The 27,443-nt window shown below is 43.7% G+C and overlaps 1 protein-coding gene across 3 annotated transcripts in view; it reads right to left on the reverse strand.

Moving 5' to 3' along the window:
• Dhx57 (DExH-box helicase 57) overlaps positions 1-27,443 on the reverse strand; it is a 50,110-nt gene that overhangs the window by 11,945 nt on the left and 10,722 nt on the right. For all 3 annotated transcript variants that reach the window (XM_052746361.1, XM_052746362.1, XM_052746363.1), the window contains 15 exons: positions 27,033-27,224; positions 25,879-26,717; positions 23,974-24,152; positions 21,330-21,451; positions 19,861-20,056; positions 18,791-18,915; positions 16,410-16,543; positions 14,561-14,615; positions 11,343-11,548; positions 9,914-10,030; positions 6,300-6,396; positions 5,444-5,617; positions 4,386-4,586; positions 1,611-1,887; positions 49-144 (listed from right to left, as the gene is read on the reverse strand). In XM_052746361.1, coding sequence (XP_052602321.1) covers positions 49-144; positions 1,611-1,887; positions 4,386-4,586; positions 5,444-5,617; positions 6,300-6,396; positions 9,914-10,030; positions 11,343-11,548; positions 14,561-14,615; positions 16,410-16,543; positions 18,791-18,915; positions 19,861-20,056; positions 21,330-21,451; positions 23,974-24,152; positions 25,879-26,717; positions 27,033-27,224 — 3,010 coding nt within the window. The remainder of the gene's footprint in view (positions 1-48; positions 145-1,610; positions 1,888-4,385; positions 4,587-5,443; positions 5,618-6,299; positions 6,397-9,913; positions 10,031-11,342; positions 11,549-14,560; positions 14,616-16,409; positions 16,544-18,790; positions 18,916-19,860; positions 20,057-21,329; positions 21,452-23,973; positions 24,153-25,878; positions 26,718-27,032; positions 27,225-27,443) is intronic.

Raw genomic sequence — 27,443 nt, forward strand, 5'->3', positions numbered from 1 at the left:
TGTCGGTGCCAACTGTGGCCACAAACCGAAGCTCTGGGGTTCCCTTACCTTATAAGCACAAAGAAGGGCCAGGTAGTCACTGTTTGCAAATGCAAATTCCAGCTTTTTCTGATTGGCCTCTTCTTTTTTATCCCAGGGAGACACCTGAATGAGGGACATGGATTTGCAGGACAGGTTTATCTGAGGTTTCAAATGGCACTTTCCTACTGCTGAAACCCACTACCTGGGAAAGCATCTTGCACGGTACAAAGTGTACTACTCCACGTAGAGGCTTATTCAAGGCAAGCAGGATAGTGAAGCTAACGAATGGCCTTTTTGTTCTGTGAGTTCAAAATGAGCCCAAGATAAGCAATTCTTTTAGTACCAAATGGCAAAACATAGTCATCAAAGACCTACTCATTTTATTTATTTATTTTTATTTGTTTGGCTGTTTCTTTCTTTTTGTAATGATTTATTTTTGTTTTATATGCATTGGAGTTTTGCCTACATGTGTCTGTGTGAGGGTGTCAGAGCCCCTGGAACTGGAGTTACAGACAGCTGTGAGCTGCCATGTGGGTGCTGGGAATTGAACCCTGGTCATCTGGAAGAGCAGCCAGTGCTCTTAACCTGTGAGCCATCTCTCCAGCCCCTCTGATTTTGTTTTTAAGACAGTTTCACTGAAGCTCTGGCTGGCCTGGAACTTGCTATGTAGACTAAACTGGCTTCAAATCTGTGGTGGTCATCCCGCTGCCTCTGCCTCCAGAATACGAAGCTTCATACCCAACTTACTTTTTCTTTTAGATTTCTGAGACAGGGATTCTATTCGTAGCCTAGACTGGCTTGGAACTCACCATATTGCTCAGGCTGGCCTTGAAAACTGGTCCTAGGGGTTGGGGATTTAGCTCAGTGGTAGAGCACTTGCCTAGCAAGGCCCTGGGTTCGGTCCTCAGCTCCGGAGAAAAGAAAGAAAAGAAAACTGGCCCTAGTGGGGTGGTTGGTTATGCATCTCCCCGTCTCAGTGCTGGAGATGGCCCGGGCCTCACACATGCCAGCAAGCGTTACACTTGAAGTCTTAGAGGCTGTCGACTGAGTTCCGGGCGGTGGTGGCGCACGCCTTTAATCCCAGCACTCGGGAGGCAGAGGCAGGTGGATCTCTGTGAGTTCGAGGCCAGCCTGGTCTCCAAAGCTAGTTCCAGGAAAGGCGCAAAGCTACACAGAGAAACCCTGTCTCGAAAAAAACCAAAAAAAAAAAAAAAAAAAAAAAAAAAAAGGCTGTTGACTGAAATACTTGTAAATGGGTGGACTGTATGTGCACATTATATTTCAAAACTTACTTTTTAAAGTTGATAAATGTGTTCATTAACTTTTGAAATTATATAGGAATATCCTGCTGGCTTACTGTTTTTGATTTTTCTATAATAAGCAATAGCAAACAAAAAATACATTATTTTAATAGCTATACCTCTAATACCCAAGGTTTTTTTGGGGGGGTGGATATAAACTTTCTAAGGAAAATTTTCACACCACACATATAAGCAAATCTTTAGAGGTCTCACATACCTCTGATACCTAAAGATTCCTTCCAGACAGACCTGTGACATAAACTCCAATTTAGACAAACGTTCACTTACGAAAGGGGACTTAAAGGCCAAGCTGGCAGCAATGGTGAGGGCAGGGTCCAGACAGCGGAAGATGGCCCCAAACAGCATCAGTTTGCCGATCCTCACGTCCACGGGCAGCGAGGCCAAGTGGTAGCCCAGCGGGGTCAGCTTTTCATCTGAAGTCAAGGCTCCCAAGTCTCGCAACCGCACTTTGGAGGCACGAAGAGAATCAATATGCGGCGGTTCAATGAACCGAGAGAACACAGATTGGAGATTATGAGAGTTAAACATTTCTAAAATTTTAATTCTGAAAAAGAAAAGAAAATCATAATTTGTAAACTTGATATCTGATAGAATGAAGCAGAGGGATAACTTTTGTTTCTTGAGTGAGAAGATAAATGCTTTTTAAAAAAGGATTGGCTGCTTTAATCTTTTCTCATTATGTGTAGGTGTGTGCATGTGTGCATGTGTGCATGTGTGCATGTGCACGTGAATGCAGGTGACATCAGGGCCCAGAGGTGTGAGATCCCTAGAGCTGCCTGGAGTGGCCACTGGGAACTGGACTAGGGTTTTCTGGAAGAGCAGCCAGCGCTCTGAATGACTAGGCCGTCTCTCTCTCCAACACCCGAGAAGTGCTTTTTAAGCCACTCAGAACTTCTTGGGTTAGAGACAAGTAGAGGCAGCCTCGCCAGTCCCAGGATGGCGGGCGGACGGGCTCATCACACCCAGCATCACTGCTGCTTTAAAAAAACACTGAAAATCTCTTGTCCTCCAGTATTCTTAGCAATGAACTACAGGAACACCCCAAGTTCTAAACTCACCCATATTCAGAAATTCTTTTTTTTTTCTTTTTTAATTTTTATTTGCACTGGTGTTGTGCTGCACGAATGTCTGTGTGAGGGTGTCAGACCTTGGAATTCAGACAGTTGTGAGCTGCCATATGGGTGCTAGGACTTGAACCCAGGTCCTCTGGAAGAACAGTCAGTGCTCTTAACCCCTGAGCCATCTCTCCAACCCCTCAAAAATCCTTTTTAAACTGCCTTTTTTTCTTAACAGCGGGTTCAAATCATGAAAGAGAATTCAAAAGGTAAAGAAGCGTTAGCGAGGCTGTGGAAATCTTGCCTACCACGATGGGAACGTAAACTGGCCCAGCTGGAGGACTCCTCACGAGACTCAAATTAGAACTACCACATGACCCAGAAATTGTACACACTCATCCCCTGTTATTTTGAGACAGGGTTTCTCTGTGCGGCTCTGGCTGTCCTGGAACTCACTGTGTAGACCAGGCTGACCTCGAACTCACAGAGATCCACCTGCCTCTGCCTTCCAAGTGCTAGGATTAAAGGTGTGTGCCACCATGCTCGGCCTTATAATTTAGATACTACAACTCAGATGCTGCAGATGCTTTTCATTAGTGTACATATTTGGAACTCAGCCTTTTTCCAGGAGATATTTCACTAAAGTGATGCAGTGATAAATGTACTGAAATTTCAAGTAGGGGGGAAAAAAGGGTGAACTATGCTGGCATATAGGATTTCCCCATCTTTTTACTGTTGAGTATTTTTTTTTTTAAAGATTTATTTATTCATTATGTATACACTCTTCTTCCTGCAGGCCAGAAGAGGGCGCCAGATCTCATTACAGATTGTTGTGAGCCACCATGTGGGTGCTGGGAATTGAACTCAGGACCTTTGGAAGAGCAGCCAGTGCTCTTAACCTCTGAGCCATCTCTCCAGCCCCTACTGTTGAGTATTTTAATAGAATCTTTTCTGCTATACGTGCTACACTTCCCTTCTCTCATCCTTCACAAGTCAATCAACTTCCAAAGTTCTCTCCAGTCCCTTCACCCTGTTCCGCCTGTACTACCACTACCTTAGTGCAGAGGGTCAGACCCCCCACCCAAACTGCTTTTCCTTTGTTTTGAGATGGGCCCTCACTGTACACCCGATGAGGCTGGCTTCAAAACCAGGTCCTCCTGTCTTACTCTCTCAAGTGCTGGTATTATAGGTGTGTGCCATTCTACCTGGCTTCTTCCTCCATTTTTAACTTTAAGACTTTATGGACCGTGTTCCTGTATCCTATGGTATACCGCCTATGTGGAGGAAGAGCTATAGGGCTGGGACTGTAGCTCAGTGGCAGAGTACTTGACTAGCATGCCCAAAACCCTGGGTTCAATCCCAGCACAAATAGCATAGATAATTTTCATTTCTTATATACCACCAAGCAATTTTTCATGAACACTGAAACAAAACTACTTCTTTTTTTTTTTTTTTTCAGACAGGGTTTCTTTGTGTAGCTCTGGCTATCCTGGAACTACATCTGTAGACCAGGCTGGCCTCAAATTCACAGAGATTCGCTTGCCTCTGCCTCCCAAGTGCTGGGATGAAAGGTGTGCACACTGAATCTGTTCAAATCCTATTTTATGACATTTGTTATTATCTAATACTGGTGTTGTAGGTCTTGTTTACTTTTCTCTAACTGATAATGAGGCTGTAGATGTTCCCCTGGAATAATGTGATATTAATGTGTCTCCCGGCAGAAATTCCCTGGCAAGTCAAGTTACTTTCCTAACTCACAAATGTATTTTTGAGCGTTATTGTGGGGCCACGCTTTGCAAATGTGAGACTCTCTAAGCTAAAAGGAGAGGAAGGGGCCACTTGTGACATGCGTCCTTTGCAATGAATGAGCTCATCCACTCTATCCTTAGCAAAATGTCTCCTACTAGGAAGGAGAGAACGTGAAACTGAGACGGCGTGAGAAACGTTCGGACTGGTCGGGAGCAGAGCACACAGGTCAAGAGGTCACCTTAGGCACAGTTGCTCCAGTGGCACTCTCTGTATTTCCGGGAGCTGCTGCTTTAAAAGCTGGTGGCTGTAGTGGTGGCTCGTGAACAAATGGAAGCAGACTCCGGATGCGACACGGCCGGCCCGACCTTTCCTCTGCAGAGCGTTGGCCTGAGACACAAACGTGTCCTCTAGACTTTCCATCCCTTTGCCGGCATCGTATCTGCCAAGGAAGAGGGAATATACGATTGAGTTGTCTTGTGTATGTGGATGCAGCCAGAGAGTAACCCTGGCTGTAATTCTCCAGGCACTGTGCTCTCTCTCACCACGTAGGGTAGGCCGGGCGGCCAGGGAGTTCCAGGGATCGGCCCGTTTCTTCCCCAGAGCTGCCACCACATCCAGCCTTTTCTCTTTTCCTTTCCTTTTCCTCTCTTTTTCTTCCCCCTCCCTTCCCTAAGTGTGGTTCTGGGGATGGAACATAGTTTCTGCAAGTACTTCACTGTGTTACTTTTGAGAATGTTGTCAGGACTACTGGGTGTGGACAAATGGTCTTCCTTATTACTGAAGACAACCACCTTACTGCTACAGAGGTGCACAGTGCTCTGTGTATTCTAGGTCTGTGGTATAAGTAGTGCTGATTTCAATGCTGTCACATACCACTACACACATTTTCTTCCATCATTTCCTTCTCATCCGAGCACATAAAAAAAAAAACAAAACAGCCGGGCGGTGGTGGCACACGCCTTTAATCCTAGCACTCAGGAGGCAGAGCCAGGCGAATCTCTGTGAGTTCGAGGCCAGCCTGGGCTACCAAGTGAGTTCCAGGAGAGGCGCAAAGCTACACAGAGAAACCCTGTCTCGGAAAAAAAAAAAAAAAAAAAAAAAAATCACATGGGAAAATGAATCCATTACTTCTGAGGTAAAACTTTAAATTTTGCATCCTTGTTGGCCTTGAACATTCATGCTGCTGGCCACTGAAGACGTACGGTACTCCTTTAAAGAGTACCTTAACCCTTAACAGCTCTGTTATCCTCACTGAGGTGTTTGTGGTGCCTCTGTTACGTCCCCAAAAGAGAATACCTCTTTTCCTTCATCTTCCCAGAGTCGATGACATAAACAACATCATCAATGGTTATGGACGACTCAGCAATGTTGGTGGAGATGATAATCTTGGTTACACCCACTGGGGGTTTTACAAACACCGCCTGCTGCTCTTCACTGGACAAGGATGAGTGCAGTGGATGGATAATGCATCTACGAAGAAGGAAAACCACAGTAAGGGGCTGGTACGAAGCATTTAAATTGAACCGGAGTGGGCGAACTTCTACTGAGATTAATGAAATGACTTCAGGTGTCAGCAACTTCTCTGCAGTTCTCAAGGCCCGGCTCTTCTCAGTGGGAGGCTCCTTCCCATCTTATAAAAATCTGGTGCCAACTTGGGAAAAGCTGGGGGTTATTTCAGTAGTAAAACACCAAGAGGAATAAATGATTGGTATAAGTAACAAGCCTAAGTCCAGAGAGAGAAGGAGCAAGGGTAACCCAAGTTAGGATATTCATTGCTAAATTTCTAGGGAGCGTTTGTTAGCTAGCTTTGCCCTTGCATGTGAAGGCACACCCAGGGATTGTGACCAATTACTTTCCCTCAAGATGACAGCATTCTTTGTTCTTATTAATGCTGGCTTTCTCCATCTTCCCCTCCTCTTCAGGAATCTAGCAACTGAAATTACATGCAAATTTGCTGAGTCACTATGATAAGTGAAGAGAAGTGTCTGTCCTTGATGGAATGGCGTGACATTTCCTGGAGCACCGAGTCTGCCCATTTCCAGCTGGCACAAGCCAACACACGTTTGAGAGGCGAGGACTCTAGGGACCCCTCTGCTCTTGTCTTTGTGGATGGCCGCGGTGGGGGACTGTGGCTAGACAGTCAGCAGCTTACCGATGACTGCGTCTGTTGTTGAAAAGACAGTTGGACTGCAGCTGCTCATAAAGCATCTTGATTTCGGCTAGCCCCGGCAGAAACACAAGTACAGCACCTGGGTTAAGAAACAGGAGAGACTCAGATAAGCGAACGGGAAACAGTATAGGTCACAGACTGTTTTTAAACCAATAATCTGGCAATTTTTCACTATCAGTTTTTCTTTGTAAAGCCTCAGTATTTAAACCAGTATGAAATCACATTTCTGTATAGACTCTGATTTAATAAGGACAAAGCAGAGTAGTACTCTTTTCCAATGGAAAACTGAGGTATAGAAAAGCATGCCTTAAGTTAGAAGAAGCACTAGCCAAGCCCTGCATACGTGCAAGTGTGTGTATGTGTGTGTGTATACTATCTGAGGACTAAAACCAACACCTTGCTTGTATCTTCATAAGCTCTTCAACATATTTCCTTGGTACCCTGCCACTGGCATTCTATTTCTATGGTTATGAAGATTCTTTTGTTAATGAAATCCAGATATATTACTGGATGTGATAAAAAGAAACTCTGATCTGGTTATCTAAATTCAGACACATTTGAAAGAGATAGTATATTAATAAGCCATGTCTTATTAACTATTGATGGCCTTTAAACTTGTCCATTAAAGAAAATAAGCAATAACAGATGACAGTGTATTTCTGTCCCAACAGCACCCCCTCCCCAATAGTTACTTCATTTTGTCGTTTTTTGAGACAGAGTCTCACTTGGTAGTTCCAATGGTCTTGGAACCCACCCTGTAGTTCAGGCTGGTCTTGAACCCATGTTGATTCTTCAGTCTTAGCCTCCCAAGTGCTGGGTCCAGGCATAAGCCTCCATGCCTGGTTTTCTCTGGGGCTTCATTCATGGAAGCAGCTGGTAACCTCCTCACTAAAGCCTCCCTCCATCTCACATATGGAGGCAGGATACCTAGGTCAGCTGCGCGGCGTGGATGTGAAACAGAGCCTCTAGAATGCGTCACCTACAGCCATGCTTACTGTCCCCATGAACAAGGAAGGATCTAAATCATCACAAAAATAGAGGAGGGCCAAACAGAGGTCCTGCAGGGATGTTTTTGTCACACACATTACCTCATGTGGCCTTCACAGCCACCCTTAAGTAAGAAGGGCATCAGTACAAAACACTACTCAGTCCTTTGGCTAGGCCGGAGTTGACAAGCTGAGTGCCTCATTACAAAGGTTCGGTCTCTGGCCCCAGATCCATGCTTTTTCCATTACACATCCCATGCTTCTCTATACTAAAAGGACACAAGATTTAGAGTGGTGAAATAATCTATGTAGAGACAGGGAACTTGTCTATATGTTTACCTACTTCATTATGATCTAGACTTCCCTCATGGCTTGGCCCCCTGTGAGGGAGAACTCTGATATTCACAGATACATCACTGATTCTTTGAGAACTCTGATATTCACAGATACATCACTGATTCTTTGAGAACTCTGATATTCACAGATACATCACTGATTCTTTGAGAACTCTGATATTCACAGATACATCACTGATTCTTGGTTGTTATTTTTTGAGACAGGCTCTCACTATGTAGTCCTAGCTGTTTTGGAACTGCTTTGTTGCTCTGGAGACTAGGCTGGTCTTGCACTCACAGAGCTCTGCCTGCCTCTGCTTCCCAAGGGCTGGGATTAAAAGCGTGTGTTGGGGGCTGGAGAGATGGCTCACAGGTTAAGAGCACTGACTGCTCTTCCAGAGGTCCTGAGTTCAACTCCCAGCAACCACATGGTGGCTCACAACCATCTGTAATGAGATCTGGCGCCCTCTTCTGGCCTGCAGACATACATGTGGACAGAAGGTTGTATACATAATAAATAAATAAATCTTTAAAAAAAAAAAAAAAGCAAGCGTGTGTCACCACGCCTGGTGAATTTTGGCAATTTTCCATAATTTCTTTTTGGCGGGCATGTTTGTTCGCAGTAAATCTTTTTCTTTGGAATGAAACCAGACCACCAGTCCATTAGTAATGCATTAGCAACACCGGACCACTTGCCGAGAGACAAGAAATAAGGAACTTAATAATTCACATGGCTTTCAAGTCTCCTTAGACAGTATCACACGACGATAAAGTCTAAACTGAGAGAGCAACCGTTATCACTTCTCTTAACATGTAACACGCATATAAAGTCTTCTATTGATCTTTATTGAATTTTATTATTCCACTCAATCAGCACCCAATCCTTCAACAAAAATTTGTTTTAGCTAGGCATGGTGGTGCACACCTTTAATCCCAGCACTCAGGAGGCAGAGCCAGGCAGATCTTTGTGAGTTCAAGGCCAGCTTGGTCTACAGAGTGAGATCCTAGACAGGCACCCAAAACTATACAGAGAAACCTTGTCTTGAAAAACAGAAAAAAAAAAAAAAAAAAAAAAAAAAAGAATAAGCCTCTGTGTGTGATTTATTTGGGAGCTAGATGGTGGGCACCCCCAAGAGAAAAAACACCAACAACATAAGACAGTAAGTAAAGGAAAAATATTCCTGTCTCTACCTCCCAAGTGATGAGATTTCATGTACCACCTTTCTGGCTTATGAGATACTAGAGCCTTTCTGCATGCTAGGCAAGCACTCTACCAGCTCAGCTACATACACACCTTACTTTTATTTATATATGTGAAAAGATCTACTTTTTTTTTTTTTTTTAAAGATTTATTTATTTATTATGTATACAGAAGAGGGCACCAGATCTCATTACAGATGGTTGTGAGCCACCATGTGGTTGCTGGGAATTGAACTCAGGACCTCTGGAAGAGCAGTCAGTGCTCTTAACCTCTGAGCCATCTCTCCAGCCCAAGATCTACTTTTTATTTACATATACATATAAATTATGTAGTTGTGTGTAGATGTGTGCATGTCAGTATAGGTGCCCTTGGAGGTCAGAGGCATTGGATTTCCTTGGAGCTGGAGTTATAGGTTATGAGCTGCCTGACGTGGGTGCTGGGAATTGAACTCAGATCCTTCTGAAATCCTGGGAAATGAGCAACAAGTGCTGTTAACTACTGTGCTGCCTCTCACCCTCTATTTTTTGTTTTTGTTTTTTGGAGATCGAGTTCCTCTGTGTAGCCCTGGCTGTCCTGGAACTTGCTCTGTAGACTGGGCTGGCCTCAAACCAGAGCCTGCCTGCCTCTGCCTCCCGAGTGCTGGGATTAAAGGTGTGTGCCACCACAGCCTGGCCATCCTCTAATTTTAAATGTTTTTAATCCTAACTTGTATGCCATGATGCTGGGGATCAAAGCCTTTCTCTGTCCATGCTGACCGGATGCTCCAGCGCTGAGCTGCATTCCTGGCTCACTTAGTTTCTTTATAGAAGATTTACTGCTGTCTTCATTTTACAGACAAAGAAATTAAAATTAAGAAAAGATAAGGGTTTAGTCAAGTGTATAAGATCCCTGAATAGTGAAGCTGGGAAATCTATCAGACTCCAAAGCTTGGGGTCTCACCCAGTGCCCTGTGGTCTTGTGTGCCAAGGACTAAGTGTTTAATATGTGGATCACTGGGGCCCAGAGAGAACTAGTCACCTGAAGGGTAAGTGTTTAATATTAGATAACTGGGGCCCAGGGAGGAGGAGTGATCACCTGGAGGGTAGGAATGCTCGCCATCCACAATCCACTCTAGCAAGGCCTCTATTAAGTCGAAGTTGACCCTTTCAAAGTCCATGATAGACATCGTCTTGATGACTGACTTGCTCACCCCTGAAAGAAAGGTAAAAATAGGAATCATTACACCTCTGCTTGCAAGGTAGGCGAATCCTGGGTTGGTTTAACAGCACAGGAGTTCACATTTAACTTAGTTACTTAGTGAATGTTTTCTTTTGGTCCTTCAGAAACATTGCTTTACAGAAGTACCTCCTTCCTTCCAGCACTAAACTTTTAGGTCCCTTTGAGATAGTGACAGGAATGACGGCTCTTCCTTAAAGGATGCATGTGAACTGATGACCTTCCTCAATGCTGGGCATGGTGGAGATATATATATATATATATATATATATATATAAAAATTTGGGTTTCTCTGTGTTGCCCTGGCTGTCCTGGAACTAGCTCTGTAGACCAGGCTGGCCTCAAACACATCTGCCTCCTTTGCCTCCCGAGTGCTGGGATGAAAGGCATGTGCCACCACCTCCCTGCTATACATGGACTTTTAAAATAACCTATTTTAGCTGGGTATAACAGCATATGCCTATGGACCTAGCTACATGGAAGGCTGAAGCAGGAGTTCAAGGCTAGCCTGTACAACATACTAAAACCTCTGTCTCAAAAAATCAAAATAAATAAATAAAGCGATAGCTTTAAAAACTCCTCCTTTAAATGCATTTTAACTGTGTTGTAGGAGACCCCCCTCCTCCAGCTACATACTACACCTGGTTACTGTTTCTTCCTGTGTGGCCTGTTATACATATACCCAGAGATAAACACACAGGAAGTCCGAGATTACTACCTTGTTTTTGTCCTTAAAACCGAGACTAGGGCCGGGAGGTGGTGGCGCACGCCTTTAATCCCAGCACTCGGGAGGCAGAGCCAGGCGGATCTCTGTGAGTTTGAGGCCAGCCTGGTCTCCAAAGCGAGTTCCAGGAAAGGCGCAAAGCTACACAGAGAAACCCTGTCTCGAAAAACCAAAAAAAAAAAAACCGAGACTAGGGCCTTTCCTGCTCTTTTCCCTATTTCCTTCTGTCCCTCCTTTATCTTTTGTAAGTAAAAGCCCCTAACCTCTGTTACGCCTTCTGCAGGGTCAGCTGGTTTTCCTGTCTCTCCTAGCAAAGACTTTTTAAAAATTAATAACAACAATAATAATAATAATAATAAAAAGAAAAACCCCACTGGCAGGTATGGTAGCTGGAATCTATGCATAAGAACTGCTGGTTTTGGAAGTTTAAAGTCGTTCTGACAAGTTTAAGGCAATGTTACCATAAAATCAAAGTCCTATTTTTCTTTTTCTGGATCACAGTGGGAAAGAAATGACAAGCGGCTTTGGGCCTCTGTAATACCGTTCCCCGAGTAAGCACATTACCTTTGTAGCGGATCAAGAGCTGCTTGAAATCTAGCTGTTGATCTGGTATTGTGTCTTTGACGGACTCCTCCTCCTGAAGCTGGAGCGCCAGCCGCAGGTCCTCCTCCACTTCCTCCACTGCAGTTCTGTTGTGCCTGGCTTTCAGCTTTTCCTTGGCCATCTGCTTCATGGAACGCATATAGGGGCTCCCGTCCTGTAACACATATCTGAGGGAGAAGGCAAGGAATATATCTTGGGGGGTGTGTTCCTGCTGAAGAAGAATGAACTTACTCCCCACTTCATTCACCCTCAGCAGAGTGCGGCTGTTTCTGTCCAGCTCATGTGCTACCTCCCAGCAGTCCAGGATTCTGCTGCCTGTGCCCCGCTTCTGGTTGGGATGAATGCCATTGGTTCTGTCTATAGATCAGAGAAGACTATGGAGGAAATGCTACCCAGGAGGAAAGGCAGGGGCAGTGGGAGGACATCTGAGCTATGTTCTCAGTTGCAGTACCCTTAATTTTAATTCCTTCTTTGAGAATCTTATCCACCCCCCAAAAGCTCCAACTATAATTCTAAAGCAGCTAATTCCACCCTGTGCAACCAAATGTAGACCTGAATTATCAGTTCATTTCTGAACATTGCTACAAGATCATCTTCAAACACACACAAGACTCTCATAAACAAAAATACAGTTTGGTATTTGTTAGAGATAATCCTCTTATGGTGAAATGGAAAAGGTATACATTTGATACGAAAAGCCACTAGATCACCATGCTACAGGACTTCTGAGAGTCACTTTCAGAGGTCTTACTTTCTCATCGTTTGGGAGAATGGATGGACATAACTACTGGAAACTACTGGAGCGCTAATGGTTTCTCAGAGGCTCTGTGAAAGGTAAGGGCTGGGGGACAATGACCAAGTGGATTCTGTTCTTTCCTCCTACCTTGCTCCTTCAGACAATTCCCATTTTAGTTCTCTTCTTTATGATTCTCTACAAGACTTTACTTGCAGACAGGGTTCTATGGCTTTTTAAGAAGTCTAAAATGTCATGATTCTATAATCTTTGACTTCCTCCAGCTCCTCCCCACCATCAAATGTCATATTCTCCTTTTACATTCAATCTTCATTTGGTTAGCATTTACCAAATGCCAGTTCTATGTAGGGGCCATGGCGGTGTGGTGTGGTGTGGTGGTGTGTGAAGCAAAGAGCCTTTCAAGAAACTTGCAAACCAATGAGAAAAGACCAAGACAGTCACTACTCTGCAAGGCAGATTGGAAAAAGTACCATTAGAGGTGTAATAAAAACACCAAAGGCCTGTGAGCAACAAGTAGATGGGAATTTCATCAAGGTAGTACTCCAGCTGAGGGGTAAAGAATGAGGTGGGAAAAGGAGGGAGGAAGAGAGTATAGACATGTCTGAGAACCAGCAGTCTGATGTCAAGGTTCATACAGCGAGCTGGTAGACGTCAGGGCTGATTTCACCTGAGTTTAGTAGTTAGTGAGAAAGACCCGGTCTGGAAGTTTCTGTCACAGAAATGACAGCTAAAATCCTTTGAACCTGGTAGCCAGCAAGGATGGGTTTAACAGTAAGAAGCACAGCAGGGTCAAAGCTTGGAGCATTCACAAGGCCACAAAGCCATAGAGAAATCTGTATACAACAGAAATCACCATTCCTACTCAATTTTGACACTATATAGGTATTGCTTCCTTTTGTTGTTGTTTTGTGTACGTGTGTGTGTGTGTGTAAGTGTGTGTGCTCCAGCCTGCCTGAGTGGAGTCAGAGGACAACTTATGTAAGTCAGTTCTCTTCTTCCACCATGTGGGTTTCAGGATCAAACTCAGCCTGTCAGCTTGGTGGCAAGTACTTGACCCTCTAAGTCATCTAGCTTCCTCCTTCACATACATCCTTTTAAAAAAAAAATATTTTTTTAAGATTTGTTTTTAATCAGTTGTAAGTGTGTCTGTATGTGGGTATATGCATGTGTATGTGTGGTGCCTGTGTGCTATGGAATAATCCTCTTATAAAGGATTTGTCACTATACAGTATAAAGATTTGTCATTTGAATTGGTTTAATAAAATGCTGATTGGCTGGTAAGCAGGCAGGACAACCAAACTAGGAGAATGATGAGAAGAAAGGCGGAATCAGAAGAGACGCCAGCCAGCCGAGGAAGTAGGATGTGTAGAAAATGAGGGAACAAGTCATGAGCCATGTGGCAAAGCATAGATGAGAAATATGGGTTAATTTAAATGTAAGAGTTAGCTAGTAACAAGCCTGAGCTATTAGCCGAGCATTTATAACTTATATTAAGTCTCCGAGTCAGTTATTTGGGAAGTGGCTGCCAGTTATTTGAAAGCAGGTGGTCAGGACAGGAAAAATCTGCCTACACCCATGGAGGCCAGAGGTGTTAGATCCCCCAAGATGGAGTTACAGATAGCTGTGAGTCACTATGTGGACACTGGGAATGGAGCCTATGTCCTCTAGTAGAGCAGCCTATACTCTTAGCCACTGAGCCATCTTTCCAGTTCTCTGCAGACATCCTAACATTCAGCCTAGATTATAAGCTTCCTGAGAGCATGATGATGATGAAATAGCTAACATTTATAAAGTGTGTATTATGTGTCACCATTCTTTTTTTTTTTTTTTTTTTTTTTTTTTTTTTTTTTTGGTTTTTCGAGACAGGGTTTCTCTGTGTAGCTTTGCGCCTTTCCTGGGACTCACTTGGTAGCCCAGGCTGGCCTCTATGTGTCACCATTCTAAGCACTTTTTTTTTTTTTAAGTTTTAATCTTTAGCCAAGTAGGTACTTATAAAGGCCAGAAGAGAGAATCAGATCTTTAGAGCTGGAGTTACAGGCAGCTGTGAGCCACCCAACCTGGTTGCTGGGAACTGAACTCAGGTCCTCTAGAAGAGCAGCAAGTGTTAATCTGTTACTCTATTAGTTCCTCACTCGGTCCCTGTGACCCAGGGAGGTGCTAATGTCAACGGACCCATTTGACACATGATGAAATTGAGATTCGGAGATTCTCAACTACCTGATAAAGTTAGTTAATAAGAAGCAGGACCTAAATACAAAAAGTCTGTTTGCTGACAGAAAGAAGAAAACAAAATACTCAATGGAAAAGTTAACTGAAAGACTAAAGACAATTAAAAAGGAAGGTTAGTATCCTGGTATGCTGGAGATAAAACAAGAACTGTGTTTTCAAAGATTTTTTGATGAATTTCAATTAATATCTTCCTTACCTCGTCATAGCAATTGCATCTTCCAGAAAAAACTGATCAACAGGAAATGCACGGCCTAGAAAAACAAGAAAATAAACTAGAAAGGCATCAGAATACCCATAGCTGGAAATTGTGTGTGTGTATGTATGTTCACTATCTACATATTAAAACAATACCTGGAATAATAAAGTATTGTCAGTTCTGTGTTCTTGGAAGTACTTCATTTGTTTGTTTTTTTCAGAGCGGAGGCCCGAACTCAGGGCCTGGTGCTTGCTAGGCAAGCGCTCTACCATTGAGCTAAATCACCAACCCTTGTTTGTTTGATTTTTGAGACATGGTCTCTCTACATAGCCCTAGCTGTCCTGGAACTCACTCTGTAGTCTAGGCTGGCCTCGAACTCATAGAGATCCGCCTGGCTCTGCCTCCCGAGTGCTGGGATTAAAGGCGTGCGCCACCACTGCCTGGCCATCAAAACCTTTTTAAGAATACTTTTATGCTGGGTGTGGTGGCGCACACCTTTAATCCCAGCACTCAGGAGACAGAGGCAGGGAATCTCTGTGAGTTCGAGGCCAGCCTGGGCTACCAAGTGAGTTCCAGGAAAGGCGCAAAGCTACACAGAGAAACCCTGTCTCGAAAAACCAAAAAGAAAAAAAAAAGGTTTTGATGACAGAAATTGGTAGGCATAGGTTCTAATTAGTAGAGAGAACAGAAGTGGATAGGAAAGAAATAATCATTTCCTAATGGGACTTTTAAAACCCATTACACCATTTCTTTCTTCCAGCTCCTCCACACAGAGACTTGAAGCACTCAACACTGTGTTTTAGACCCAGCGTATACTTTCTTTTTTTTTACTACGACCACCACTTGCAAAACAAGCTCCAAGGATGCTATTACTTCAGTCAGGGTTCCAAATTGTCCCTGTGGACAAACCCAGGCTCAGAAGGGCAATCACCCCACAGAGGCTGTGGAAACACCAAAAGAAAACAGACTATCCAACCTCATGTTCTCTCAGAATGGACCAGTATCTGGAAATTTAGCATAATCCATAAGTGAACAAGCATGGTATAAAGAGACATATCTTCCCTTTTTACAACAGATTATTCCTAAAAAATACACATTTGGATGTTAAACACAATGGGATGCTAGAAATCCTAAGAACTATGACTTTAAAAGGTCACACACAAAATTACAGTCTGGCAATGGATAATGACCTCCTCCTCGGCTGCTTTACATTGGGATGTTTTGTCGTAAATGAATTGCTTCTCTAGAGACAGGCAGAGAAATCCCTCTGTTTTGAAGGAACTTTGAAGTGTGGCCGCTGCTTAGAGTGACGCACAGCAACAGAACCAGGCTGCTGAGCAGTGTGCTTGCTCACCTGGAATAGTGATCACCAGGCAATAGCTGAAATACTGAGCAGCGTGCTTTCTCACCTGGGATAGTGATCACCGGGCAATAGCTGAAATACTGAGCAGTGTGCTTGCTCACCTGGAATAGTGATCACCAGGCAATAGCTGAAATACTGAGCAGCGTGCTTGCTCACCTGGGATAGTGATCACCGGGCAATAGCTGAAATACTGAGCAGCGTGCTTGCTCACCTGGAATAGTGATCACCGGGCAATAGCTGAAATACTGAGCAGCGTGCTTTCTCACCTGGGATAGTGATCACCGGGCAATAGCTGAAATACTGAGCAGTGTGCTTGCTCACCTGGAATAGTGATCACCAGGCAATAGCTGAAATACTGAGCAGCGTGCTTTCTCACCTGGGATAGTGATCACCGGGCAATAGCTGAAATACTGAGCAGTGTGCTTGCTCACCTGGATTAGTGATCACCGGGCAATAGCTGAAATACTGAGCAGCGTGCTTGCTCACCTGGGATAGTGATCACCGGGCAATAGCTGAAATACTTGGAGAAGAGCCCGGCATCCAGAGTTGCGCTCATGAGAATGACCTGGAGGGTCCGTCTCTGCGACAAAATGTCCTTTAAAACGAGCAGTAGGAAGTCACTAGAGACAAGAAAAGACACCTGTGGGTCAGACACATGCCACATATGGAAACTAATGACTTTTGTGTATTTGAGTATTTAAGACTTAGAGGAAAAATGTAAAACTTAGAGGTGCTGCAGTCCTGATTGTGAACAGTTCAGAATTTAAAAATACAAAATACCAGTTCTCTTCAACTAAATTCAGTGCAATGCCAATCAAAATACAAACAGGATTTATCGCTGAAGTTAACCATTCTCATTCTTTATAGGTATACAAAATACGCATGTGAAGATTTTTGCTATAGCACTGTCTGGAAGAGCACAGAAACAGAAATAGCCAACTGTAGCAGTATCTAGTTATGGAATGGCATGAGCTGATAGAGGCTAAGCTAGAGGTCTAGATAATGATACTCCTAAGCCTGTTGTTAGTGAAAAGCAAACCACAGAACCTCCCATAAACTGTGGAGTGATACATGCTGCAGAAGAGCAGTACTCCAGGCAACGTCCTTAACAGGCTTAGGCTAGCCCCCACTTCCTGCACTCTATGATCAGCAGAGCGACAGCTGCTTCTGCTTCAACGTCGACCCCGTGTGCTGCTCTTCTCAAAGTCCTCCAGTGAGTCCTCAGTGGTGCTTACTAACACGGCTCTCTGGGATACGGTCTGTACCCCACCCTCATTTCCTGCGGCTCCACCCCTTAGTAAGCTGCAGGACTCCATTCCTGAGGTCCTTGAGGAATGCAGCTGAGGGTCTTTGCCTGTGTGTAACTTCCCGAATGAGTTTCTGCCAGCCACGCACAGATGGCCCCTCACTTCCTTCAAGGCTTTACTCAAAACACATGTTCAGAAAGGCTTTCCTTGGCTAATCTATTAAAATTTCAAACGAACCCCACATCCTGCCATGCATTTCGTTTCTTCTTAGAGCTTAATACTTCGTATTTTACTTACTGTATTATTGGGCTCCCCTAACAAAAGTGTGTAAACTCTCAAGGACAAGGACTTGGGGTGTTCGGTGCTGTCGCTCACTACTCCAATGCTCATGACACACCAACTGACCAATGAATATTTATTAATTTACAAAATAAACACGTATTTCTATAAGACACCACCTGAAAACAGACGATTTCTAATAAAATAACAGGCAGTCTTTTGTTCATGTGTTTTCTATTTGGTTTTTCAAGACGGTGTTTCCTCTTTGTACCCCTGGCTGTCCTGGAACTTGCTCTGTAGACCAGGCTGGCCTCGAACTCCACCTGCCTCTGCCTCTGAGTGCTGGGATTAAAGGCATGTACTACCTGGCTCCACTTCTGGTTAGTTATTAGAAACATTTTACTGACTCTTTAAGTTTTTTTGCTTTAATTTTTTTTCTTAGTTTCATAACTTGGCATTTTCAGCTTCTTTAGTCTGATAAACTTACTTGAGATCTCAGGATATTGATAATAACAGTATTTTTTCTTGTGGAAGTCCCTTTCCTCCTCCGACCTTTCTTTTCCACTGGCTTCTCACTCTTCTAGCACATCATTTAGACGACAAACTGACTAACATCATGTATGTGGCCTTTGCTCAGTTTCTAAAACTTTTTTTAATGATTTCTAATTCATTAAACTAAATTCTAAATGCCTTACTATGGTTTGTAAGGCCTTTGAAGGTCTGGCTCCTGTTCCTTCTTTCCCGCCATCTTCCCTGACATTTGCTGCTCCTCAGCCACACTGGCTCTCCTCCGCTGTGGCCTCATCATGCCCTTCCCACTGCAGAATTCTCATCTGTGCTGTCCTTGTTCCCAAGTGTGAGGTGGGATTCCCTCTCACGCTTCCGTTTGTGACTGAGTTGTCGCCTCTTCAGAAGTGCTGACCATCCTGTGGTGTCCCTTTCCATGCTTCCTCAGTTCTCTTTCCTCTCAGACTGTGACCATGAGGAGGAGGAACCTCTTACGCTTGCACCCCCAGCAACGACCGCACCACTGGGCTCTAGATGGTGGCGTTATAAACTTATGAATGGATGCTTACAAATGATCCAAGGAACAGAGGCGGCACATATGTCCTCAGGGACATAGCATGAGGCCCAGGAGGCTCTCCCAGTGATGGACATGTACTCCCAACCACTGTGCTACAGACCCTGGAGATCAAGAAAGGAGCTCCTCCCCTCTGATTTAGACTTCTTTATGGCTTCCTCACTACTACATCTATGAGACTCAGCTGCAAGCAGGGAAGAGATTTTCAGCCGTGTCTTCATTTTACAGGAGTGGGTGTCCACTGGGAAACCTTCCTTTACCTTTCTTCTGTGCGCTCGTGAACTTCATCGACAATGATGTGGGTGACTCCCTGCAGAGTCGCGTCTCCTTCCAGTCTCCTCAGCAGCACGCCTGTGGTGCAGTACAACAGTCTGGTGGTTGACGACTTACAGAGAAGAGAAGAATGCCACACATTAATGAGACACATTAAAGCAACTATTGGCAAGCCAAACTGAACGGGCAGGAAGGAACATTAGAACCACTAGCGATCCAGCCAAGGTCAACAACACATCCTCTTCTGCTTCATATTAAAACTTAAACTTTAAGACTCCCCCCAAAAAGAAACCCCCAAAACAACACCCAAGTACTAGTATAAAACTTCGTTTCGTTTGTTTTTTGAGACAGGGTGAATATTGTCTTAGGTGTCCTGGAGCTTGCTATGTAGACCAGGATGGTCTAGAACACAGAGAGATCCTTCTGCTTCTGCCTCTCAAGTGCTGGGAGTAAAGGTGTGTACCACTAGGCCTGGTTACAAAACATTTCTTAAAGTGGGTGTTTAAGTCAAGTCTATATTTGCTTCTGGTTTACTAGCAAGATCACTTTTGCTAATTAAGAATAGAAAGCCAGGGCTGGAGAGATGGCTCAGCAGTTAGGAGCACTTGCTGTTCTTGTAGAGGGCCCAGCACCTACATGGCAGCTTACAATCATCCATAACTTCAGTTCCAGGGATCCCATGCCTGGCCTCTGCAAACACCAGGCATGCACATGGTGCACACACATACATGCAGGCAAACACACACACATACACACACACACACATACACATGTATATATATGATGTGTATATATTATGTATATATTATATAACACATATACACACATATATATACTAAAATAAATCTAAAAAAGGCTTATAGGAGGATAGAAAGCCCATATAAAGCGTATTTAGTGCAATCAGATAAGAGTTCCTTCATCAGAATGTTTCTCCAGGGATTCCAACCCCATTGAAGGTGATTATTAATAAATTGCCTGTCAGTCTCCAGATCCCCCGAATCTTTATGTCTGAACACTATGAATTCCTATTACCAGCAAGTAGGCAGAGCATACACACCTTGACACTCTCCAGCCGGATCTGGTATCCCACGGTCACACCCACCCTTTCCGCTCGCTCTTTAGCGACACGTTCAGCCACAGAGATCGCAGAGATTCGTCGGGGTTGGGTGCAGATGATGTTCGCCACCCTTGCCGGTGGCCCGTTCAGAGAGTTATCCAGAATAAACTGTGGAATCTGTGTGGTTTTCCCACACCTGTATGTCAAAACAAAGGAGTCCTAAAATGAAGTTTTCAAGGGCTAGTTAACAAAGCAATCACAGGCCACATGACTAAAGCTAGCTAGAGCCACACTCCTCACTCGTGCCTAGCACTACCAGCTACAGCCCAGACCTAACAACTCCTAGGAGCACGACACTCAAACGATAGTCTAATGCCACTTAGAAAATGAGGGCCATGGAAAAGATACACTTTAGATCTAAAAATGCCTCTAGGGATGTGAACTCTGGATATGGATCCCAAAGAAAAAGAGTGTTAACCTATGATTTAAGTATTCCAGGGGGTTTGGAGAGATGGCTCAGTGGGTAAGAGGGCTTGCTGTGCAACATGAGGACCTGAGTTCAAATCCTGAGTACTCAGGTAAGAAGTTGGACACGATCGTGCACGCCCCTGTAACCCAGTGCTGGGGTACGGCAGGGACAATGGAGGATCGATGGACAATGGAGCTTGCTGGCCCCAGAATAATTCCAGGTTCTGTGAGACATTGTCAAGGGATTAAGGCAGACAGATAGAGCAGGCCACCTGACATCCTCCTACGGCCTCTCTACACATGAGCTTATACACCAGCACACACAACCCCGACACACACACACATGCACGCACACACACACACAAATATGTTTTATAGTCTTCTCTTTGATGTAGATTGATTTGGCTATAAATGGACTGAAATAGAGAAACTAGAAGATATAAAATTATGACTATCTTAGTTGAGTCTCAGCACAAATATAATAATTCTTTGTACAGTCCTGCACAGAAAACAAAATTAAGACTAAGAGACACCCTGGATAAGCAGGTTTGCTTCCCACTGAGAGTATGGAACAGGAAAAAAAAAATGTTACTTACATTGTTACTCAAAAGAAAAACAAAACAAAACAATAAGCTTTAAAGGAAGCAGGATAAATGCAGAAGACACGCAGCAGAACTCTCTTTCTATTTCTAATCTATTTCTGATTTAACTGCTGTAGCCAGACTTCTGCATCAGAGGAGTCCAAAGGCAGAGGCCCACCTCTACAGGATGAATTTCTGAGCTCTGTCTGGATTCTGTAGTTTGGTCCAGAGACTGCCCAAGTGGCACAAAAACCATCTATATGGACTATCATTTAATATTTGACACTGTGAACAAAATGTGCAAATAACATCAGCTACAGTTTTTTTTTTTTTTTTTTTTAAGTAGACCTGCTTATGGTAGCCAGTGTTCCCTCCCCATGTGTACACTGGAGCTGCTTTTGAAGTAAACCAATTTCTTACCCAGTCATACCACTTATGACAACCACTTGGTGCTTGCTCAACATTTTAAGAATCGTTTCTCTTTCTTCCCAAGCAGGTAGTAATTGTCTTTCTTGTAGAATTGTGTAGAACTGTCTGGAAGTCTAATAAAAGTCAAGGAGAAGGCAGCAGTTGAGTTACTTTTAATTCCCTTTCACAAAACTCAGCTTAGAATCCCACAGTGAGACACACCCTTCCTGCCTTTGCTGTAGTAATTTGCTCTCACAGTTCAGACACAGCACGCCTGAACGCAGGGGACTTCAGTTAGAAGGCTGGCTGCTGAGTCCACAGAGCAGCAGTGGAATCAGAACAAATTTCCATAGCTAATAAACTGAAGGTATAAGCCTCCACTGCTTAGCACTTACCTGATCCTTCCCAATGGGAATAGTCCTATCAACACCACAATAAAACCTTTCACAATAAAACAATTCACACATGCACTGTCCAGTGCAGTTAATTCTGGCCACATGGAGTGACTGAGCCCTTGACATATACAAAGTTCTTCTGAGGAACTGAACCTATTTTAACAGTAAATTCAATGAGTAATTTAAATGTAAATGGCCAAAGCTGGTTAGGAGCTGCTGCAGCGGACAGCACAGCTCTATTCCACATCAGATCATCCCTGGATCAACAATAAGAGCAATTGCCAAAGCTTTCTGTTCGGCCATTCACCATAACCATGTAAATCAGTTTCATCACTAAAGGTCACTATCCCGAACACTGCATTGTATGCTAATGCTACAGGGGAAGAGAAGATGGACTGTGGACAGTTAACTGGTACAGGGTTGGAGATGGGTAGGAGGGAAAACCGCTAAGGTTCTATAGCACAGCCCAGGCTGAAGCAGGAAGAACAGAAGTTCAAAGTCATTCTGTGTTACACAGTAAGTTCTGGCCAGCGTGGGCTAGAGACCCTGTCTTACTCATATATCAAAATAGCTAGGCAAAGGATTTTTTTTGTTTTGGTTTTTGTTTTTGGTTTTTCGAGACAGGGTTTCTCTGTGTAGTTTTGGTGCCTGTCCTGGATCTCGCTCTGTAGACCAGGCTGGCCTCGAACTCACAGAGATCCACCTGACAAGCACTAATCATATCATACACATGTATGGAAATGTCATACTAACAAGTATATACATGTCAACTAAACATAAAATTTTAGCATTGGAGAGACAGCTCAGTGGTTAGGAGCTGTACTGTACTGCTCTTTCAGAGGACCAGAGTTCAAGTCCCAGCACCCACATCAGGTGGCTTATAACCATCAGTCTAGTTCCAGGGATCCAATGTCCTCTTCTGATCTAGGAAGCTACCTGACCTGCACACATGTGGGGCACATAAACTCACGTAGATACAACACAAATGAATAAATAATAATACTCTTTAAAAGTAAAATAAAAATTTAAAAATAAAGAATTATTTGCTATACTGTCATTTCCTGCAAATAATTTTATCATATAGATCTGTCATGATAACCTAATTGACTAAATAGCTTTTCTGTCCCTATCATTTCCTTTGTGGTATTATCATATACATTTTCATGATCTATTGGCATTATAGTATATACTTGATAATATCTAAAAATATAAAAATCACAGCAGGGTCCTTAGACATCATTTAATGTAAACCACAAACTCATTCAATAACTAACGGTTGCCTTACATCCAACTGGGTCCTCCAAATTTACTTACAGTTTCTTTTTTTTTTTTTTTCCTTCTTCTTTTTTTTTTGGTTTTTCGAGACAGGGTTTCTCTGTGTAGCTTTGTGCCTTTCCTGGAACTCGCTTTGTAGACCAGGCTGGCCTTGAACTCACAGAGATCCACCTGCCTCTGCCTCCCAAGTGCTGGGATTAAAGGCATGCGCCACCAATGCCCGGCCAACGGTTTCTTTTAAAACATTTTTCATGTCAATGTAAAAACAGTGCGAACTTTTGAGACAGCTGGCTTGAATCTATCACCACTTACTATCCATGTGACCTCAGGTACATTGTTTATCCTGTGAGTCTGAAATGGCATATAAGTCTTTTTCCCTTCTCTTAGACATGGATTTTCTAATGCAAATCACAGTATTAATATTCCCCTCAAATATTAAATTAGCTATTATTGCACCAAAGATTCTGAGAACATTTGGTATACACATGGCATTTGATATTTGCCAGCTGAGGAGTGTCCCCAAAGCACCTAGGACATGTACCTAAATTTGCAGTGGCATGTAGAAAAGTCTATCCACTCAGGGAGTAGAGGCTCATACCTGTGGCTAGATAGCAAGATCTTGTTCCAAAAGGCCAAAAAAGAAAACAAAACACCAAAACCAAACAAACAGCCCAGCCTGGTGGTGGTGGTGCTCACCTTTAATCCCAGCACTCAGGAGGCAGAGGCAGGTGGATCTCTGTGAGTTTGAGGCCAGCCTGGACTACAGAGTGAGTTCCAGAACAGCCAGGGTTACACAGAGCAACCCAGTCCTGGGGAGGAAAAGAGAAAAGGAAACGGAAAAGAAAGGATGGATGGAAGGGGCAAGAGAAGAAGGAGTTTTAACTCTGCAGAGCGAACGAGAAACAAGGAGGAAGGGTGGCCAAAGCCTCCCTTCCGAACCACTGCACCCAGACCTCAGGGAGGTGGCGCCGGCACTCCTACAGTACCTGTTTCATCCGGAACTGCTTGCAGATCTTAGTATTCTCAGCATAGACTGACTTTGCAGGCCACTCATACTTCTTGTAACTCTTTTTCTTGAGGTTCACGTAGCTCTCATTCTCCACTATGACTTCGGCAGGGCCTTCATCCTCATCTGCATCCTCCTCCGGGTCTGAGAATCTTTCCGCTTGAACGAAGTAGAAGGAAACATTTTCAGTTTGTCCTTTCTTTAATAATAACAAAGTCACAACAACAATATGAGACAAAGGAAACACCGAAGCGTGAATGAAACAGGCTCATTCACTTCGATACTACTTCTACGAAAGGACTTAAAATGCTAACGCCAGCTTTCCTCAAGAATAAACCGTGCTAATAAATCAAAGTAACAATGAAGTGTTTTTGTTTTTTTTGAGACAGGGTTTCTTCATGTAGCCTTGGAACTTGCTCTATAGACCAGGCTAGCCTCAAACTCAGAGATCTGCCCACCTCTGCCTCCCGAGTGCTGGGATTAAAGGTGTGTCAAAGCTTCCAATTCAAGGAATTAACATAGAGTGTCTCAGCTACTTGCAAGTGCCCCCCAGATTCAATGGTATAAAATGACCCCAATGTCTATGAAATGATCTACTGATCCATAAAATGTGGCAGATCCATGTAATGAAATATCCCTCAACAACAACAAGGAATGAATACACACTCTGGCATTCGTGAGCTTTGAAAACATTATGCTAAATGAAAGAATCCAGCTTCCAAAAGCTTCCTACCATATGATTCCATTTCTATGAAATGCATAGAGTAGGCAAACTTGTGAACATGGACTATGGAATAATAGTTAGGACTGATAACGGGACACTATGTACAGGTTTATTTCAGGGTAATCAGTAGTGATCATAACTATGAAACTCTAAAACATAAAAAAAATCCTATTGAATGACATCCTTCAAATAGGTGAATTTTATGGCATATAAATTATATTCAGTAATGTTACTGAAAAGTCAGACTAAGGATGTAGCTTAGTATAGAGTGCTTGCCTGGCATGAGAAAGGCCAGAGGTTCAATGCATAGTACCACGAAAAACAAACCAACAAATAAACCAAAACAAAGAACCTTCCATGACATCTAATTTGCCATTTTCCAAGGGCCACGTGTGAATGCCATGTCCTAGAGGTGAGTCAGGGGCAGGGAAGTCCTAGCTAACTATCCAGCATCCCAGCTCACTGCTCTCTACTTGACATTTACCAGGAAACTTGGTTTTCCCCTGGCGGTGCTGTGGTTTAAACCTAGGACCTCATGCACGCCAGGCAGACACCCTGCTGCTGAGCTATACCTCTAGCCCTTAGCCAGGAAACTCTTAGGAAAGACGGAACATTGCATTTTTCCTGAAAGACAGACAATAATAAGTGAAAGCAAATTCTTTGATGAAGAGGAGTGTGTGGTGTAAGAATCTTTACCACAAAGTTGGACAAAACCAGCGGCCTACATACACGTTTGTGTTTAAGGATTCATAAAAACAGCATTATTTTGATCAATTTTTTTTACTAGCCTAGAATACTAAAAACAGGAGGGAATGGATATCATACATAAAAAGTAAGCATGAAACCAAATTAAATGAGAGCATCTGAGAAAGTATCTTGAGGCCTGTCTGCCCTCAGTCTACAGAGTCAGGACCCTGATCCAGCTGGCCAGCTCTGCTCGTCACTCAGGCTCGGCATTCTTTACATAGTTACAGTATACCTGTACATCAGCCAGACTTTCTATCCAGGGAGCTCAGACCAAGTGACACAGCTGGGATTCATAGTTAAGGGCAGGCACAGTGGCCAGTCAGGGAATCCGCATCAGCCTCGTAATGTTTTACTTTTGAACTCGTCATTCTGAATGTTGATCCGTCCTGTCCCTAAGACCACCATTTTACATACCTTCTGGAATTTGATTTGAAAGAAAAGAATGACTTGGGATCACTGGTCTGTGGTAGGCAGGTTTACTTGTCCTGGTGTCGGAAGACTCCAGAGGGGAGTTTACTGGAGGAACGCTGTACTTGTGATAAGTGCTTGTGAGTAACTTGACGATCTCGGACTCCTCCTCCAAGAGGGTCATCAAGGAATACACAGCGGGTTCTGAGGTCTTTGCAAACTCCAAGGCCTTGCCATAAAGGAACTCAGAAATATGTAAACGACAAGCCAGAGGTAGGTTCTCATTGGTGGAATAGAATGCCACAAGGGGAGCTTGGTAGGGGTATTTATGGTCTTTAGAAAAGCGAATCTCAAGCTCATACAGAAAAGCTGAATCGTCCTCAATGTTAAGATGAGACTCATTTACGTTTCTCTCTGTTCTCCCAATGATTTGATTTGGGGGCACTTCATGTTTGAATTTGCATTTTGATCCAAATTTACAGTTTCCTTTGAGGTAAAATCTACAGGTCTCAGGTGAAGCGTCCCGTACACTGTTGGCATTTCCCTTCTGCTTGGACTTGCAGAATTTATTTGTCAAATACTCTAGTTCCAGTCCAATGGTCCAGACTCTGTTCTGAATTCTTTCTATAAATTTTTCTCCACAGATCGACCTGAGAGCAAGCGCCTCTTCCTGCCTCTGCTCCACACACTCCTGCAAGCTTATACAAACAGCTGCCTCGGAGAGCCTCATCCTCTCTCCAAATGTCTCCGAAAAACACTGCTCGAGCAGATACTCTAGCGCTGCCCCCAGATCTCCGTCACAAATCCTCAGGGCCAGCTGACAGTGCTCAGTGTTGAAACCATACCTGGGGAGGGAAAATGTGACAAAATGCCGTGTCAACAGTCTTACCACATCACTGAGGTGGAATTCACCTAAATACACAGAGATGGAGTTATAACTGTGGCCAGGTACAGTCTGTACTCCGAAAAAGCAGCTCTTATAACACTAACCCCTCCATCTTAAAAGATGCTTTCAAGGCTTAAAAGATGCTTTTAGCATCTTAAAAGATGCTCTGCTGGCACCACCATGACAGGATGTCACGGAGAAGGTACTTGGGTTTATAACGTGACACAGTTGCCTTGACTTCCCCCCAGCTTCCATAAGTGATAAAAGTGGTCACCTGGAAAGTTTAAGCACGGCAAACGGGGAGACTGGGATTTCTGGAATAGGAGGATCTACTTCTTCTGGGCCGATATATTCCCAAGAAATGGGGTCAGGGACAAAGGCAGGCCCTTGTCCAGCTGGCCAGGACTGCTCGTCATCACACTCCGGCTCGTCGTCATCCTCCTCCTCCTCCCCAGAGATCTCTCTTCTAGAGAATGGGGCATTTTCACAAAACAGATGTTAATGTCTACTTAGTTCAGAGAAAAACTCTGCAAGAGTCTAAGAATTTAATTCAAGGAGCCAAGGACCTGGGACTCTGACTGCTCGTCAGCTGCCAACTTAATCTTTTAGTGAACCACTCATCTCTATCTTGGGAAATAATATTCTTTACGGACATATATGCCATCAAGTCCTATGAAAGTCATTT

The sequence above is a fragment of the Peromyscus californicus genome, unplaced genomic scaffold (genome assembly GCF_007827085.1).
Source record: "Peromyscus californicus insignis strain IS unplaced genomic scaffold, ASM782708v3 Scaffold_1__1_contigs__length_55948999, whole genome shotgun sequence".
Lineage (NCBI taxonomy): Eukaryota > Metazoa > Chordata > Mammalia > Rodentia > Cricetidae > Peromyscus > Peromyscus californicus.